Raw genomic sequence first — 20940 nt, 5'->3', positions numbered from 1 at the left:
TGAAATATAACTAGTTAAATTAAAATATACCAACAAATAATCCTCCATACACTAAATTTAATAATTAGCTAAGTAAAATATAATTTAAGATGAAACTTTTTATTTTAATTTAAGGTTATAAATTTAATAGATGATGCAGATAAATTAAAATTTGATGCCAATTATTATAGTAATATACAATATTTATAAACTTTAATTATAAACATTCAATCTGCTTAAATTGAATAATATACAATCTACTCCATTTCTTTCTTTTTAATTCAATATTAAAAAATATATAAATAACTTAATTAATATTTATAAAATATCATAAGTGTATCTATTTGCTTCCAAAAGTAGTTCAAAAATATGTATTTAAAATAGATAGATATAGATATACATTAAATATATAATAATAAGTAAATTAATTATCTTTTTTTTTTACAAAGCTTTTTAAGTTCTAATGTCTAAAATATCCCTCTTGATTTTTTTTACCCCTTAAAATACATCTATAATTAACTCGGTTTTATATAATAAATAGATTAAAGTAAATATAATATTATTTATTTATTTATTTGCTTAAAGTTTGTATAAATTAATAAAAATATTAATATTTCGTATAAAAGTATTTTTATTGTTGTGTCCTGTGTCCTAATATTTAAAAAATTATTATATTATTGTGTCCATGCTTCCACTAAATTGGCGGCGAAACATAGATAGAACACCAACTCAAAATCCCATGATTTATGTAAAAAGTTGAGGACTTGAAACTGAAGGCAAAAGAGGGCTTGATTTCCAATTTACTGGTCGGTTTGAGGAAATGCCCCTAAATTTGGCAAGATATTAGTGAATGTGTAATACTTGTGGGGCTAGGTTGACAAACATCAATGCATGGATGTTTGATTGTGGAAATATCCTTGTCAACTATGATCTAATTTTCATCGGTAATTATTATTGTTGATTCCAGATGATTGGCCTCATTTAAGACCAACAATAAAACAAAATGACTCCACTCTCACCTAAACCCTTCATAATATTTGCGCTCACTAAATAATAAACTTCATTTTCTCAACTTGCTATCAATATATCGAAGAGAATATTATTATTTTCAATTAAATTCACTTAGTGGTGTAAAGATGTTGCATCTTTTATTTTATTTTTGTATGCAACGTGTTTGATATCATTCGTAAAAGGAAAAAGGCAGCTTCCACGTTGAATATTATGAATCTAAACAACACCCAATTTGTGTTGGAATGGGAGTGATGGACGTCGCGCTGCACTATGCCAAAAACCTCTTGCCGCTTGGTATTTTACTTGTGATTATTAAACTACCGTTTGCTTACATCAGTGCTTACATCGATGATGGTAAAAGAGTCATCTTTGACAATATATACCTCCATCCAATGCAACCTCTATATAATATGTATCCGCATGCAGACAGATCTTTACTGCAACCGCAGATCGCTAAACGCTGTCTCACACATGTGCATAAACGACTGCTCTGCCGATAACTATGCGTTATTTGCAATATTTATATTGCAATGTGTTTAGCTTAACCCAAACATCCCCTTTTTTTCATTTTCAAAAATTTCGCACCTACTTAGACAGGAAGGATCTTGCTGTCTCGGCTCCATTCAGACTTGGCTTTCCTTCATTGAATTTATCTTAAGAGACTGTTAAACTTGAGGGAGTAAATAGAGGGAGCAAGGCGAGTGGCAAAACTTCTTTTCTCCTCTGCCAGTGTCACCGTCAACTTCCGTGCCGCGCCATATAAATAAATAAACAAACAAATTTAGTGTTTGTCATTAATAACCCATCTATAAAACCGGAAAACTAGGCGTTTCGCACTTGTCTTCATTTCTTTTTTAACCCACCTTCAGTTATATATGTTTGATTCCATATAAGGGAGTCTCCTCTCCTCTACTCTCCTCTCCTCTGAAATATCATTCTCAGTCAGTGCTAGTGTTAGTGTTACTGAATACTGAAAGCTGATCCAAGTAGGTAGGTAGCTAGTTGTTAAGCATGATCACTGGAAAGGACATATACGACGTTCTGGCAGCTATTGTGCCCCTATATATTGCTATGATGTTAGCATATGGGTCGGTGAGGTGGTGGAAAATATTTACCCCAGATCAATGTTCAGGCATCAACCGTTTTGTTGCAGTGTTTGCAGTTCCATTACTCTCCTTCCATTTCATCTCCTCAAATGATCCATATGCTATGAACTACCACTTCATAGCTGCCGATTCTCTCCAGAAGGTAGTCATCCTCGTTGCCCTTTTCCTATGGCAAGCCTTCACCAAACATGGCAACCTGGAGTGGATGATTACTCTCTTCTCTCTATCCACTCTCCCCAACACTCTTGTCATGGGGATCCCCCTTTTAAAGGCTATGTACGGGGATTTCTCCGGCAGCCTTATGGTTCAAATTGTAGTTTTGCAGAGTGTGATTTGGTACACTCTCATGCTTTTCATGTTTGAATATAGAGGAGCAAAGCTTCTGATCAACGACCAGTTCCCGGAGACTGCTGGATCTATTACCTCTTTCCGTGTAGAGTCGGATGTTGTTTCACTTAATGGCCGCGAGCCTCTACAAGCTGACGCTGAGATTGGTGATGACGGAAAACTCCACGTTGTGGTGAGAAGATCAAGTGCGTCATCAATGGTATCGTCCTTTAACAAATCACATGGACTGAATTCATTAACGTCCATGACACCCAGAGCCTCAAACCTTACCGGGGTAGAAATATACTCTGTCCAGTCATCCAGAGAGCCCACTCCCAGGGCTTCAAGCTTTAATCAAAACGATTTCTATGCCATGTTTGCAAGCAAGGCTCCAAGTCCCAAGCATGGCTACACCAACAGCTTCCAGGGGGCAGTTGGTGATGTTTTTTCGCTGCAATCTTCCAAAGGAGCAACACCAAGAACTTCAAACTTCGATGAAGAGATGCTCAAGGTTGCCAAGAGAAGGGGGGGAAGGAGCATGAGCGGCGAGTTATATAACGGTGGTGGTGGTGGTGGTGTTCCTTCTTATCCACCGCCCAATCCAATTTTTGCGGGGTCAACTAGCGGTGGCTCTAAGAAGAAGGAAAGTGGCTCAATGCCTAACAAAGAGCTTCACATGTTTGTTTGGAGCTCTAGTGCTTCTCCTGTGTCGGAAGGGAATCTAAGGCATGCAGTTAATAGAGCTGCCTCTACTGACTTTGACTCTTCTAAACCTACCTATCAACAAGAAAACGCTGCATCAAAAGGTAATCAATTTGGCTCTTCTTGTTGTTGTTTCTCTCATCATTCTCATCTTCATTAGGTTGACCGAGCATAAATATATATATATATAGCAATAGATGATGATGATGATGATGATGATGATGATGATGATCTGATACGATCGAGATGCATGCTTAATTGTTGTTGTTGTTGTTGCAGCAATGCATGAGCTAATTGAAAATATGGGTAAAAGCAGTGGGGGGGACAAGGATTTGGAGATATTAGAGGAGGGATCCAAGTTTCCAACAGGTGGATCTCCCTTGAGTTGTCAGAAAAAGTTGAACATGGAAGAAGGCGAAGTGGCAAAGAAACAGCAGATGCCTCCTGCAAGTGTGATGACAAGGCTTATTCTTATCATGGTTTGGAGGAAGCTCATTAGGAACCCTAACACATATTCCAGTCTTTTCGGCTTGACTTGGTCCCTCATATCTTTCAGGTTCTTCACTTTTTATTTTGTTTAATAATCACTACATAATAGTACAAGGCAAGTAATTTTGATTTTATATACATCTATCTATCTGTTGCTTGCAGGTGGAACATTCAGATGCCAACAATTGTAAGTGGGTCGATAGCAATATTATCCGATGCTGGTCTGGGAATGGCAATGTTTAGTCTAGGTATTTATCTGACTCACTCTCCCTCCATACATTGTATTATAGTTAGTATGTACCAAATCAATTTCTTCACTTGCTGTTAGTGCTATATAGCTTGGTTTTAATATTTTATATGAAAAAAACAGGCTTATTCATGGCATTACAACCCAAGATCATAGCTTGTGGAAAATCTGTAGCAACATTTTCCATGGCTGTCAGGTTTTTGACTGGTCCCGCTGTCATTGCTGCAACCTCCATAGCCATTGGTCTTCGTGGGGTTCTTTTGCATGTCGCTATCGTTCAGGTATTTACTTGACCCGCTCTTTATAGTATTGTAAAATGATTTCCAATTCTAGCTTTTTTACTTAGGATATAAATATTGTGAGTTAATGTTCCAGGCTGCCCTTCCACAAGGAATAGTTCCATTTGTGTTTGCCAAGGAGTATAACGTTCATCCCGACATACTTAGCACTGCGTAAGTTAATTGATACCCATTTCAAACAAACTTTATACAATCAAGTGTGGAAAATTACGATTAATCTTTCTATTGATATGTGCTTATCTTGTTAATAACCATTGGGATGCATGCATTTTTTTATTTTTTTAACAAGATTCCTTTGATTCAGGAATAATTCTAGTGCGACAGCACATATTTGTCATTTTCACGTTCTCTCTTTTGTTGGGAGTAATTAAACAACTGTCATCTTCTTCCATTCATTGCAGGGTTATTTTCGGAATGTTGATTGCTCTGCCCATTACAATACTCTACTATGTGCTTCTTGGACTGTAATTTCTGGGATTCATGAATCCGATTGACAAGTGGAGTGGAAAATGGCATGGGATTCAGTGAAGAAGAAAATACATACAGCAATTGTATACTCATTTGCATGTGACTTTTGCATTAATTTAGTATTTTTAGAGATGCGATTCTATCACATTAATTTAATTTACTACTTTGACTTTTCTTCTCTTCTTTTTTTAGGCCCGCTGCCCTCGATCCACCATTAATTAATGCAAGTACTGTTTAACATTTTATATAGCATTAGACATTCTATTAGCCCCACCATCTTATGCACTGAAGAAGCTGAAACTAGTACTGTAAACATGACCTAGTTTTATATCTTAAATTCAAGATTTAATTAAAAACCAAGAAGATGGATGTGAGGAGTAGTGGAAACTTGAACTTGGGTTATAAAATTAATACAAGTGCAAGGCAAGTTGTGGTTTAATTCGTTGGTAGGTTTGGTATTTTTAAAGAGCTCAGATCAGAGCATGTGCTTCTCCTTACAAATTTGAGATTGTTTAACAAGAGATCAGATTCCGAGTCTAGAAGCGAGTGTAGTCGCACGCACTGGATCTAACCTATATTTTCTTCATCAACACAACAGCCTATATTAAAAGCTTCTCTGCTATCATGTTCACACTCTGCACTGCATTGGAAGCAAATGAGGCGTATAGTTAATGACTAATTTCTCCATGTTGGAACTAAACCCAACCCAATGAAATACCACCCACGCAAGTACAATTGATATTTTTTTACTCTCGAAAAATCAATTCGATAATTATGTCCAACCTAATAACATAGTATATCAACAATCGATGTAAATTAACCAAATATTACAAGCAAAAAATAATAAATTGAGACATACAATTTTTCACAATTTTTTACATGGAAAACCCATTTAAAGTAGGGTAAAAATCATGGGACTTTGAAAGTGCAAAAAAATTCCACTATGATCAAAGGCTTACTACAAGATTACAATCGAGCCATAATAAAGAGTATACGACTAAAACTAGGTTATCAACAAATAATTCCAAGCAAACTTTAAGAGAAAAGTTAAAAATATCACCAAAAAATGGGCTGACTTTGAAAGCTGAAAACCCAAAGCTATAGTACCCCAAGCAAGAATTGGATTGTACACATTAAGAATCTTCGAGTCTACTAACTACTGTAAAAAATCAGCTCCAATGGACACCAAATGGACCTCTAATCGAAGAAAATATGAAGGTTATTAGTCTATGTAAAAAAGTTGTTTTCTCTCTTATTTTTCTCTTTTTTTTTTCTTTGACTTGCAGCACACACACTCTTTTATGTTTCAACAACCCCACAAACTATATATACGTAGGGCACGTATGGAAGTGGGCTCCCGCATCATGGGACCAACCACAGCCCAACAAATCTCCCCCTCCTACTATGTGAGGATGTTCGCCATACCGGCAATCGAGCAACAAGCCTCAAACTTCCTTCTTAGCAAGGCCTTGGTCAATATATTTGCACAATTATCATCGGTATAAATTTTCTCAACCTTTAACAACTTAGCCTTGAGAACTTTTCGAAACCAATGATACTTCACATCAATATGTTTAGACCAAGCATAGAAAGTCGAACTCTTACCAAGATGAGTTGCACTTTAGCCTAGACTAAAAAAAACTGACTAACAGTACCAACAACATAAGCCAAGTCCTATATCGTGCATATCATCACATATATCAAACTACTCATGGCTGAAAAGTAAGGAACTTTTTGTATATCTTCCTTCTCTTTCTCTATTAAAGGACTTTGCTTGACAATCACTTTGAACTGCAAAGAAAAGGGAGTGCTCACCATTTTAGCTTTATCCATATTAAATCTTTGAAGTACTTTCTCAATATACCTTTCACGTGATAACCAAAATTTATTGGCCTTTTTATCACGTGTCAATCTTATGCCAAGATTTGCTTTGCTAGCCCCAAATCTTTCACAGCAAAAGGACTTACTCAACTCTTGCTTCAACATGGCAAATCTAGAAGTATTACGATCGACAATAAGCATATTATCGAAATAAAGCAATATAATAATGAAATCATCATAAAAAAAAATCTCTAAATGAAAACACAATGATCAGTAGTCTTCTTGTAGTCATTCTCCCCAACCATACAAACTCTTCATCAATCACCACACGTAGTCTTGTTTTCCTTCTGCAACAAAACCTTTTAGTTGCTCCATGTAAATCTCTTCCTCCAAATCACCATGAAGGAAAGTAGTTTTTACATCCATTTATTCAACCTCTAAGTCATAATAAGCTTCCAAACTCAATAAAGTTTTGATAGAGGATATTTTCACAATCGAAGAAAATATTTCTTCAAATTTAATCCCCTTTTTCTGACTGTAACTAGACTTATTCATGGGTCGAGCCACTCGGCCTGGCCTGAAGGCCCGCCCGAAATGTGGGAGAGTTTGGGCCAAAATATAAGCCCGAAAAATAGGTTTGGACAAAAAATAAGGTCTGTTTAAAAAATAGGCTGGCCTTGGGAAAGACATTTTTGGCCCGAGCCCAGCCCGAATTCACTAAAGGACAAAAAAATTTGCCTTTTTTTAATATTACTTTCTTTTTGTTTCCTCCCTATTTTGCTACTATTTTGTTCTTATTGTTTGGATATTGTATAAATATTTTATTGTTAATTTTGTTATTATTTTAAACACATTTGTTAATTTTGTTATTATTTTAGAGGCATTTGCTTGTTAAGTTGCATCTATCTAAGTGTTATTTAAGTATATATATTTTTTAAATTTTATTTTCAATTTGATAGGAAATATTTATTTTGATGTTTTTAGTATTTTTGATGTATTATATATATTTAAAAATTATATAAAAAAATATAAAAAAAATTAATACGGGCGGACCGGGTCAAGCCCGAGTTTTAGCATTTTTATCCGGGTCAGGCTTAGGCAAAATTTTAGGCCCATTTTTCAGGTCGAGCCCAAACCTAACAAATGGGCCTAAATTTTTAGCTGAGCCCGACCTAAACCCGACCCGACCCATGAACACCTTTAACTGTAACCTTTGACGACCAATTTAGCTTTGTACCGTGGAGTTGAATTATCTTCTTGCTTCAAACTGTAAACTCACTGATTTCTCAAAGCTCTCTTACCCTTTGACAATTTCACCAACTTAAAGGTATGATTGTGATGCAAGGATTGAAGTTTATCCTTCATAGCTTCAACCCAACTATCTTTGCATTTACTCTCCGTAGCCTTTTAATAACACTCTGATTCTCCCCCGTTAGTCAAAAAACATACCCATCAGTAGAATACCTCATAAAAAATCATCGATCTTTAGTTGATCTCTGAAGTGGAACAGTTGGTGGAGCTATAGGTGCTTGGTGTTAATCAATCTCAACCTTATCTATAGGAGCATCAAAATTAATTATACATTGTTGATCAGCAATGTTATCTTATTGTATGTCATGTTGTATAGGATTCGGCGAAGAAGCTAGAGGAACCAAATCCATGTCGATCAAGTCACCACTACTTTATGGATTCATCTTCTCCATCTTGTTAATGCCTTTAATAGTTTGATCCTCAAAGAAAACCACATATCTCTACTTCTCACAAATTTCTTTTCAATCAAATCATAGCTAATACCCAAACTCACCATGATAGTAACCAATGAAGATACATTACCGAGTCTTAGCATCAAACTTAGATCTCTCATCTTTCGAAACATGAACAAATGTCTTGCAACCGAGCACACACAGGTGATCATATGCCACGTTTTTACCAAACCAAACCTATTTGGTACATCACCTTGCAAAGGAATACTAGGAGACATATTAATCACATGTGCAATTGTATACAAAGCTTCAGCCTAAAAAGATCGAGGCAACTTTGCATCTGAAAGCAAACATTTGACTCTCTCAATCAATGTTCAGTTCATTCTCTCAGCCAACCCATTCAACTATGAAGTCTTCAGTGATCTCTTTTGATGTCTAATTCTCTGTAATCAACAATAAACATCAAACAATTCTTTGTACTCACTACCATTATCAATACAAATGAACTTCAACTTCTTCCCAATCTCTCTCTCAATTGAAGTTTGAATTTGTTTAAACACATCAAGTACATGGTCCTTTCTTTTTAATGCATAGACCCAAAGCTTCCACAAACAGTCATTAATGAAAGTCACGAAGTAAATGAAACACTAAATAAGAACAATTTTGCCTTTTTGTACGAAAAAAATTCTTTAAAATTCAAAAATAAAAATAAGGAATATAATTACTAGAATGTTTTATCCTTCATTTTATACTTCCAATATGAAGCATTAAACAAGAACAATTTTACCATTTTTGGAACGAAAAGTATTTAAAATCCTAACTTAAAAAACATAAAGAAACTAATACAAAACCACGTCTCTGCATCATCTTAACTGCTTAGCTACATAACTGTGATTGATTTCTACATTGCTAAAACTAATAATTCTTTCAATTTCATTTAGTAAACATTGAGCATCAATTCTTGATTGCCAAACTCAATATATATTAGTTATCAATAAAAACTCGACAATATTCATCCCTTAAGAAAGTATATGAAAGTATTTTGTCTATGAGTAGGGGATATAAAATTTTCAAAGCAAACAATACAAGCACAAAAACTTTGGAGATAAAAAGAGAGGTTTCCTTCTTGTGGGTTTAGCAGGCATGAGTCATCCTTTCGGATCACGATTTCCAACGATTTCCAAATTATGTAGGTAGTGGTTTTTAAATTTAAATTTTTTAATTTTAGAGAGTTTTATTTTTAAAAATTTTTCATCTATTTTTAAGGAGTAAATGTGAAATTGATAAAAATTGTAAATATTGAGGGTTATAAAAGTTATTTTGTCTTTCTTCATAATTACCACAAGTTAGTTCAGGACCATGATTTCTAAATCAAGAAAAATACAAGGGCTCAATCTCTCAAAATTAACTTACGAGGAACCCTAATCTTAAAATTTTAATTGGTTATTGTTATTTTTTGGGTGAGAGATGGGTGACAATTAGGCTATAAAACAACTGGTTGGGTGTCTAACACCCCTAACCCGTATCCGTTGTCGGAACAGGGTTACGGAGCATTATCGGAGTTTACATTTCAAAACTATAAAGAATTTTAAAACATTTAATTCATATCATCGATCACAGCAAAACCAATCAATAGCATACATATTGTCCCTTATATGAGCCCTTGAGGCCCTAAAAACACATTAGAAAGAAATCGAGACTAAATTAGAAACATATAGAAATTTAAAGGAAAAATAAAAATTTACAAACTGTAAGGGTCACACGGTCAAGAGACACGCCCGTATCTTAGGCCGTGTAGGAATTTGAAATAAAGACACATAGTCGTGTCTCAGCCCGTGTTTGTACTCGTGTAAATCACTAAATTGGGTCACACGGCCAAACCACACGCCCATGTGCTAGGCCGTGCACCTCACACGCCCGTATGTCAGGCCGTATGTTAGGGCGTGTAAAACCTGACTTGCAACCCTTTGAAAATTACAAGGGACACACGACCGTGCTACCAGGTCATGTGTCACACACGGCTAAGTCACACGCCTGTGTCTCTGCCTGTGTAGACGAAAATAGGCTATTTTACAAGCCATTTTGCTCACCCTTTTCAACATGTACCTATAATCCCTTTTGCACATATGCATAATCCCTCAAAAGGCACCAAAATCATGTGTAATCAAGCCAAACACATATGGGATAATAACATCTAACCAATATGCACAAAGGCACCTCATATGACAACAATAAAACATTTATAACCATGTACTCAATTTGGCCAAAATAATTGATTAAATTCTAACTAAGTTTGCATCATTACACAACATGTAAATCACTTACCAAAACATACCATTTGGTACCAACTATACCACATAATCATTAGCACCAAAATACATATATGCTTACTATAAAACACCAATTCACAACAAGTTATATGTCATATCTAATCTACACATTCAACTATTTTTCTATCTACCATCATTCAACCATAACAAGTCATATATCAACCATTACAAGGCTACTTATATACACGTTATAATACATATCATTTTTCCAACACAAGGCCAAAATACAAACTAACCAAATGGTCATTTCCACAACCAAAACACATAGGCTAACATTAGCCAAAAATACTTATACTACCATTATAACCTTAACCAAGACATCAATATCTACCGATATAATCGCTGGATAGTGTGATAAATCTCCGACGAGCTTCCAACACTATCGAGCTTCCGATAATCTGAAAAGTAAAGAAAAACAACTACGTAAGCAATGAATGCTTAGTAAGCTTGTATAAACTTTAATCATATCAATATATTTCCAATATGAAATTTATATATATCAAGAATAATCATATACCGATCCACGCGATTCATGAAACCAAATTTAATAACTCACAAAATGAGTAAATCCACAGCATCACTTATACATATTATCCCTAGCATAGTAGGATTTTAGACAAATTTATACTCTTCCAAATTTCTTTATTTTCATTTGCATTTCATTATTGTCTACACCCGTTCCATATGCATAACACACAAGTTGTAACAGCTCGTTTCTGAGTCTGATCGGAACAGTGGTTTTGGAACCACTTAACCAAGTCAAAATATTTATTTTATTATTTTAATAAGTTTTATAGCATGAAAGAATTACCATGTGAAAATTTCGTAAAGAAATTTTACCGATTAAATGGTTAATTCGGTAAAAAGGCCTAAATTGCATAACGCGAAAAATATGAGTTCTATTAGTAAAATGACTTAAATGATTATGGAATTAATTATATGAGTCCTTAAATGGTAAATATACCATGAGTTATATGGATGGACAGTTATGGGTTATAAAATGTGAATTCCATGTTGACTTTATAAGGTTAATTTTGTAAAATGGTATTTAAGTAGAATTTAATTCAAACAAAAATGATATAATGGTTCATTCATCTTCTTCATGCCGATTTTAACAAGATAAAGAAGAAATTTTAGGGCTTTTGCATTCGGTCAAGCATAGATTATCAATTAAGGTACGATTTTCGTCTCGTTTTTAATAATTTCTACGTTTTTGAGCTCGTTGCAGCTCAATCTAGCTAGCTTGTGCCTTAATTTCTTAAATTATTGGTGATTTTGAAATATGTCATTGTTGAATACATGTTTATTTTAAAGTTTCTTGCTAGATTATTAATGGTTGTTAATAGATATACAAGTTTTATAAAGAGAATTTTTACAAAAATGAGCATTAAGGATTAAATTGTAAAAGATAGAAATGTGGTGGTTAGAAAAGTGAATAAATGAAATACATGGGTTTGTATGGAATACATGAGTATTCGGCTAAGTATAAGTATAAAGAAATTTTGTATATTTTGTGATTTTGTGAATTAGGGACTAAAGTGTCAAAATGTGAAAATATGAGGGCTATTTTGTAAAATGGAAAAAATATATGTATATGGGTTGAATTGAATGATTTGGAGAATAAATGGGTTAAATTTGAATTTGTATATAGATCGAAATAAACAAATACCGGAACTTGATCGGGGGAAACAAAAGTTAAACGGGTAGACGAAAGTATCCGAGCAAATACGAGGTAAGTTCGTATATAATTAGAATCGAACTTGTTATATATTTTAAATGGTTGAATTGAATATTTGTATGAATGTGTATTAAAATATTGAATTGAATTTCCTATTGGTTAAGTACTTCAAATAAGTACCGAGTCCCGTTTGAACCGTAGAAAGTCGTAGGATACAAGTGACATGTCACTAGAGTTATCGTTTGGTCAAGCTCTGGCATTTGTTGTGGACTCACAACAGCTCGTATGAACTTACCGTTTCAGCTCTTACGAGCTTACCATTTCAGCTCTATGGAGCTTACCGTTCAGCTCGATAGAGCTTACCGTTTACCAGCTCAAGAGGAGCATACTGATCATGGCTCGAAAGAGCGTAAATTATGATGAATTGATGGATTTTCGATCTATACACTTAGTTTGTATCACCCGAGCATCCCTCGATATTTTCGTAGGTTCAACGGGCATTATACATATATGTGTTGTAAAGATTATTTAATATAAGAGTTATATGATTTACAAGGATTATAAATTACATGAAATACATGATTTACATGGTTTATAAACTACACGGAATACATGATTTACATAGGTCATTTGTTATATGAATATATATGAATTATATGGATGACACGATACATTTAGCTATTTGACTTGGATCGATGCTATGATATATGATTTATATGAATTAAGGAATGAATTTGGATGTCAAAAGAATGTTATATGTTTGATTTCATTATTATGAATGGATGAATATGTAGATGTGAAATGACAAATTTTTGAATGGTGATGTGTATAGGCTTTGTGGACAAATGAGTTGGTTTTAATTGCTTTAATGCTAAATGTTAATTTGGTAAGTTTAATTCTATATTATACAGGCTTATTAAGCTTAATGCTTATTCCGTTCATTTTCCTATGTCCTATAGATTTCGGAAGCTAGCTCGATTTTGGACGAGGTCGGAGACTTGCTATCAAACTATTCAGACGATTTTTGGTACTTTTGGAACTTGTAAATATTGTAAATATGGCATGTATAAGCTAGTTTGTGGGTTGATTTATATGGTCACTTATGTTGGTGAATGCGGTATGAATTTTGGGGTTTTGATCAAGCTATGTGATATGGCTTGAGCTGGAAATGTTTGGTTTGGTATGGAAGCATTATGTGTTATGTTCATTTTGTGATGAATTTGATAAATTGTGTTTTGGTTTATATGTCTTAGTTGAGTAATGATATGAATGTCTTATAAATTAGTTTAAGTTGATAAGTTTAATGCATAGCATATATGTTTGTGATGTTTGATCATATGTTTTTGCAATGAGAAATGCTAAATGTGATTTTTATACCTTGGTTTGGTTTGAAGTGAAATGATGAGTATGTATTGAATGCGAATTGATTATTTAGGTATGGTTTCAATTGGTAAATGATGATATTTTAATAAGTAGGTTTTGTTTGCTAAATGCATAAAAACAAATTGGCTTTATAAGTGACGTTTTGGCATAACACAAAGTATATGAGCTTGGTATGATTCTTGTGAAATTGGCATGTCTTGATTCGATATTTGTATTTGTGAGATGATTATTTTGATCAAATGGGAAGCAATTATATTGGTTATTTGCTTTTATTAATGAAATTTGGTCTTTTAGTAATACTTGTTTGTGTTTAAATTTTTGTTTATTATGCTGTATGAAAATGGTATAAATTGAGCTAATTTCCGCAAATTGATAACATGCAAATTTGTCAATGAAGTTGGTTAGCCATATGTTGGTAATGGTATTCATAAATGGTTTTGTTTTACCGTGTCAAGAGCGTGTATAAAGTTTATAAAATATTAGGTTCAGTCATGTAGTATAATTATTAAGGTCATGCATGTGTTTGCTTATTAATTAGTATAATATTTTCGAATGTTTTAATTAAGTATTAGTACAGAAGCTAGGAAATGATATATTAGATATTCAGCTGGATATATATATTTGTTATATGAATTGAATGATATATGCTTGATTATGATTTTGAATATTGAAATTATATAGTGTGCGGACATAGTTTTGTTTTATGCAAATTGGGTTGAAATATTTGGATGAGACAAGGATATTGATGTGATTGAATTTTTAAAGCACAGTTGTTTATGAATTATAGGTAATTAAGTATGAATGATTATATTCGGTCATGTTTTTTATATGTGCAAAAAAATGTTGATAAATGACTGTGCGGAATTGTGTTATGTCTGGTAATGCCTTGTAACCCAAATCCGGCGACGGATACGGGTTAAGGGTGTTACACAAGTCATAAGCATATCATTTAACCATAGCCACAAGCTAGTGCATTTAAACATATCCCTTTTCAAATTAATCACATGATAAGTCATTTCATAAGAAATTGACCTTACCACTTTTTCATGAGCACAAACATATTTTCATTTGAGCACTTACCATTTTAATGCAACTTATAAGTAAAAAAAATACCATTCACCAACAGTTTGATACCTGCCTAAGCATCAAATAACAACACATGTTAGCTTACTTGAACATATTTCATATAAATTCAACATTTGATAACCTTATTTTCTTGACATGTCACACTTGAGTTTATTACTCGTCTCCACTTACATAATTTTCATGTATCAACATATCAAATATATTCATATATGTACATGTCATGATACATATCATTCTCTTACTGTTTCTTCATATATATATATCATCAATTTCAATATATCAATATATCCTCTACCATCATTTCCGTGTATTATATATATATACATGTATTAGTTCGTACCGAACTCATATCATCTCGTAATAGAGCATTTCTCGTTGAACCACTAGAATAATATCGGATAGGCGGGAATCTCGCACACTATGTGCCAACATGTAATCGAAACCACTACTATCTCATATCTCATATCTCATATCAGTGCTCTCTCTCTCGAGCCATAAATGGGTCTGGTCACACCAGCTGTCAGTCAAGACGTAGCTACACGGTGCTGCTCACACAAGCTGTAAAGTAACCGCAACACATGCCAGAAACTCAGTCATGGGTAGGACGTATGTAACAGCCCGATTTTGACCCTAATCGGAACAGTGGTTTTGGGACCACAAATTCGAGTCTGAAAAATATTTTAATATTATTTTCTGTGTTAATTATGTGTGAATTTACATATGTGAAAGTTTCGTGAATTAATTTTATTGTTTGTGTGCTTAATTTGAAAAAAAAGGCTTAATCGCGTAAAATGAAAATTTGATGGTTGATTAAGAAAGTGCCTAATTGTTGTTGTCTTTATAAGTTTGAGGCATTATGTTGTAATTTATCCAATAATAATAGGTAATGGATGGCATAATGATGATTTGTGATTTATATATATATAAATAAAAGTTAAAATAATAATAATATAATAATATATGTTATAATAAAACAAAACATTAAAAGCCACCATTTTATGTTCATCTTTCTTCACCGAATGTAGAAAAGAAAAGCAAGGTTTGAAAGCTTGAAACATTCGGCCATTTTGAAGCTTAATTCAAGGTTGGTTTTTGTTCGGTTTTTAATAATTTTACGTTTTTGAGATTGTTGCTTTGAATACTTCAAAACCCATATCTTAATTTTGTGAATTGTTGATGATTTTGAGAAATGACATTGATGAATGCTTGAGCTTTGTGATAGTTGATGGTGGAATATGAAAGATATGTGAAAGATTAACATGTTTTGTCTTTGAATTTTTGATGAATTTGAGTAATTAGGGTTTAATTGTAAAAATAAATTTTTGAGGGACTAAAATGTGAAATAAATGAAATATGTGGGCTTGTATGGACACTAGGAATATTCGGCCCTTAAGGAGTGTAGTCAAATTTTGTGTATTTTGTGTTTTGAGCAAAAAGGACTAAATTGTAAAAAGTGTGAAATGTTAGGGGCAAAATTGTAATTTTCCAATTTATGTGTTTTTAGGCTAAATTGAATAGAATGATGTTTAAATAAACTTAATTTGAATATGCTTAGATCAAGAATTAAAGAAATCGGATTTGGATCTAGGAAATACAAAAGTGGTCGAGTAGCCGATTTAACAGTCGGCGACATCCGAGGTAAGTCTATTAGCATATAAATGTTGTTGAATTTGCAAATATATAAATGTTATTTGTTGAATTGAATTTTATGGATATATATGTGTATTGGCCGAATGTGTGATAAGCCAGGAAGTTTTATTTCGTGTTTGATTCGATCGAGATACGTTGTCCGAAAGCCTGTACGAACCTTAGGAATAGATAGGATACATATGTCATGACATAGGATTTCCGATATGTGTTATCGTGTAAGACCACGTCTGGGACGTTGGCATTGACTTGTGTTTACGTGTAAGACCATGTCTGGGACATTGGCATCGTATTTGATTCGTGTAAGACCCTGTCTGGGACAGTGGCATCGATATGTGATTACATGTAAGACCACGTCTGGGACGTTGGCATTGTACGAGTCTTTCGACTATCCGAGTATCCTTTTTAATTCCGAATGGTTCAACGGGCAAAGATAAGTTGTGTACGAATGTATAAATCAGGCTAAGTGACCAGGTATGTGATAGTTGATTATCTATTTGAAAATAAGGTAAGTTGTATACTTGAATTGATGATATGAAGTTATGTGAAATATGAATTATGTGATTGCATATTTGAATATATATGTATTCGGCCTTTGATGTATACGTGCATTGAGGAAAGTGATGATTGGTTATATTAATGTTCAATTGATTATTCGGTAAAGAGGGAAATTATTACAAATTATATAAGTTTTGATATATATAAATTGATAAATTTAATTATATGTGAAATTATAATGATTTATTACTAATTGTCTAGCTTAATTTATGTAAATGATTAAATGTTTATTTGCTTATGGCTTATTAAGCTTTAATAGCTTACTGTGTGTAATCGCTTTCAATTCTATAGATTTGGAAGTTGGTTAAGAGCACGGGAATCATCAGAGAAGTCTATCACACTATCGACTGTTTTCGGTATTTTACTAAGTTTGAATTTAAATTTATGGCATGTATAGTCTAGTTAATATGTTTGATTTTTGGGTATGTAAATATGAGCCATGCAAAATTGGCTTATTTATTTTGTTAAGCATGGTTTTTATACTGTTGATCAAGTGATAGATATGTTGATTTTGGTCTTTCAGCTATGGCATATTTATTTATGTGAACTATGTTTGATATGTTTTGTTAAGTAGATGGTAAATAATTCGGCATAGGTGAGCTTAGTTAAAACATATAAGTGAAGTGAGTTTGGTATAATATGTTAATCTCTGAATTGGCTATGGTGTATATATATATATTATGGTGTTTTAGTCATGTGATTCGGTAATGAGGTAAATGATATTCAAGCTTAATTAATCTTGGTTATGTGTTATATATATATATGATATGTGTGATATGTTTGGTTTTAGTCTTAGTGTTTTGGCTATGGTTTATTTATAAGTAAATATATGTGAATCTTGTTTGATATGCTTTGTTAAGGTATTGTTATGTAATTTAGTAATTAAGTGAACTCGGAAATGGCATATTTTGACTTATGATTTAATGGCTAAATCTTGTACAATTTATGAGGTTATTAGATTTCATTGAAATGGTCATATGTGTATAATATAATGACATCAAAGGTATGTATGACCATAATATAATGTTACTAATGTTGTAAATGTGATTGGACATTAAGTTGTATACATATTGGTTTTATTATGTACATATATAGAAGTTATGAAATGCGTTTGATATTTAGATAGTGAAATTACGTACGGACATATTTTCTATATATGAAAAGTGAAGATATATGCTTGAATATGATTTAATTATGAAAATGTCATTAATACGATGGATTTAGGGAAATCAAATATTGAAAGTATTATATAATTTAACATGACTCTGATGTATACAAGTTTGGTTCGAATTTGTTAATTATAGAATATGTTCGATTGAGCTTTGATGTATGTTTAAATTGAATTAGTTTGAGTTTTGAAATGTGTTTATTTGTGATACATGCTTAGTAAGGTATGATTGATTTGAATTGTAATTATCATTTTATATATTTGAAATTAAAATAAGTAAATTGAGGATATTCAAGTTTGATAATGTTATAAATGTATCGTTATTCTTTGGTGTATGAAAGGAGATAAATGATTGTGTTGAACTGTGTCTTGTTCGGTAATGCCTCGTAACCCTAATCTGGTAACAGATACGGGTTAGAGGTGTTACAACGTACGAGGCCAACACCCAAAACACGGTAACCCCTAATGACATGTCATTTTTATCCTAAATATTCCTAAAATTCAAACGGGACTCAATAGTCGTCGTGCGTCGTTGAATTTTCTCGTTTTGTTATAAGCTAAATTGTATACTAACATATATATATCGATTCATTTTCAATAAAATTTCATATGCATTCAATTTAATCAACATTATACATAGTATAGTTCATACGAGCTTACATGGCTAAATTATAGAAATATCAAAATTTAAGGGCATTTTGGTAATTTTTCATTTTCCTCGATTTTCCACCCGATCTTGATTTAAATTAATAATTTCATTCAATATATTAATTTATACAATAAAAAAATTCATTTTATACAATTTGGTCATTTTTTACATTTTACAAAATTATCCCTTAAGTTTTTATTTTATTCAATTTAGTCTCTGAGCTCAAAACATGCAAATTAACCATTTTTAACCAGAATTGAGCTTAGTCGAATGTTCATGGTATCCAAAACATCCAATTTATGCGACAATTTCACATTAAATCCTTGTACTTTTATTAATTTAATAAATTAGTCCATAATCGAAAAAATTCATCAAAATCACTTAACAAAATACTTTTAAATAAAATTAAAAATTAAAAATTCATCATCTAACATAAAAAATCATAATATTCATCAATGAAAACATTCAAAATTTTTAATAGTTTCAAAATCAAAAGTACGGGCTAGTTGGACCTAGTTGCAACGATCTCAAAAACATAAAAATTACAAGAAACTGATAGTTTAGGGGCTTACATGCAAGGGATTTTCTTGGCTGAAATTTTCAAGCTCCCATGGCCTATTTTTGCTTGTAGTTTCGGTTGGAGAAGATGAATAAAAAAGATGATAGTTTTGTTTTATTTATTTTTATCTCTAATTACCTAATTACCAAATTACCCTTACCTAACTTTAAAAATTACTCAATTGCCAAGCCATGCACATCCACTATCATCTTTAATGGTCTATTTACCATATAAGGACTTCCACTTTAAAGTTCTATAGCTATTTAATACCTTTAGCTTAAAGAACACAACTTTTTCACTTTACGCAATTTAGTTCTTTTTGCTTAATTAACTATCGAAATGATAAAATTTTCCAACAAAACTTTAATACCACATTAATTACACTCCGTAAATATTTATAAAAATATTTATAGCTCGGTTTATAGAAACGAGGTCCCGATACCTCATTTTCTAAAACCACTTGAACTTAATAAATCATTTATACAACAAACATCACTATATCAAAACCCACCTTTTTAAAAAAATCATAATTAACTCGTAAATAATAAATATAATATTTAAAAATTTATTCGTCGAATTTGATGGTCCCAAAACTACTATTTCTGACAGTATTGAAAAACGGGCTGTTACAGAGTGAGACCTAGCATGATATTAGTCACTTTATTGATCAAATTGCTAACATTTTAGATTTTCATTTGGTCTCAACTTTTATAATAACATCAAACAGTTAAAATGACAAGAAATTTCCATCTTTCTTGTTTTCATTTCACATTTCACATTAAATTTACAATTACAATATTGATTGAATCTTCTCATTTAAAAAAAATATTGATTTTTCATTGAAATACCAACTTATTTTTAAATATTAATATAAAAATATATTTTAAAGGCTTAACTTTTAATTTCAATTTTACAGATTTTGAATCAATGGATAATTTAATTATTGCCTAAACCAAAACGTAACCGTTTCGAGATTTCAAATGCATTGAAGAAAGAAAGAGATCTACAACAAATCACCGTCAATTTATTGCTTAAATTCAAAAGAATGTATCAAAGAAAGCAATAAATCTATGATATTACTTTATTGTTTTTTCCTTCTAATAATATCAACTCGCTTCTTTTTAAAATAGGTAAACTATAAAAATAGTCACTTTTGTTTGTCTCAAGTTACATTTTAGTCACTTATGTTTGAAATGTTATGTTTTAGTCACTTATGTTATTATTTTGTTACGAAGTGATCACTCTTCCGTTAAGTTCCGTTATCTCCTTAACGGTAATCCTACGTGGCAGTCTAACTAGATTTTAAGTGCCAACTTAAATTTCCTAATGGGATGAGAATAGATTTTTAATTAAATAAATTTAATTAATTAAAAAATTTAAACCCTAAATCTTAGTTAAAAAACCGTTCATCTCTCCCTTTTTCTAGTTTTCTTTGAGGGGTTTCTCTAAGACAAATTATGCACCTGTAAAGGACATCAAAGGAAACGGCAGCACGAGCATGGTCAAGGTGACTGAAATCATAGGCAGTGACACCGCAGACATACATGTGAACTTTTCCAGGGGTTTTGGGCTTGAAAACCTCTTTTTGCTGAGTCATGGTATTGTAAACAATAAATTGGAATTCTTGGGTTTCCTTCCTAGCCATCAGTTTAAAAGCTTTTTTTTTTGTTTGTTTCTTGCTTTGAGGGATCCATTCTGGCACTAAAAAATTACCCATTTTTTTAAAAACT

General features: G+C 32.4%; 1 protein-coding gene across 3 annotated transcripts; it reads left to right on the top strand.

Annotated features, from left to right (window-relative positions):
* The first annotated feature begins 1505 nt into the window (after window positions 1-1505).
* Window positions 1506-4920, top strand: LOC107907377 (auxin efflux carrier component 2-like). 3 transcript variants are annotated; one of them, XR_001686892.2, is made up of 7 exons: window positions 1506-3229; window positions 3405-3681; window positions 3777-3862; window positions 3985-4142; window positions 4237-4313; window positions 4562-4711; window positions 4821-4920. XR_001686892.2 is itself a non-coding variant. In XM_016834740.2 (6 exons), exons 1-6 carry the CDS (start codon window positions 2002-2004, stop codon window positions 4626-4628), a joined length of 1893 nt encoding a protein of 630 aa, XP_016690229.2. In that variant the 5' UTR covers window positions 1506-2001; the 3' UTR covers window positions 4629-4797.
* Window positions 4921-20940: the final 16020 nt, after the last annotated feature.

Source organism: Gossypium hirsutum, chromosome D05 (assembly GCF_007990345.1).
Source record: "Gossypium hirsutum isolate 1008001.06 chromosome D05, Gossypium_hirsutum_v2.1, whole genome shotgun sequence".
NCBI lineage: Eukaryota > Viridiplantae > Streptophyta > Magnoliopsida > Malvales > Malvaceae > Gossypium > Gossypium hirsutum.
The sequence above is the reverse complement of the archived record's forward strand: the minus strand, read 5'-3'. Positions and strand labels throughout refer to the sequence as shown.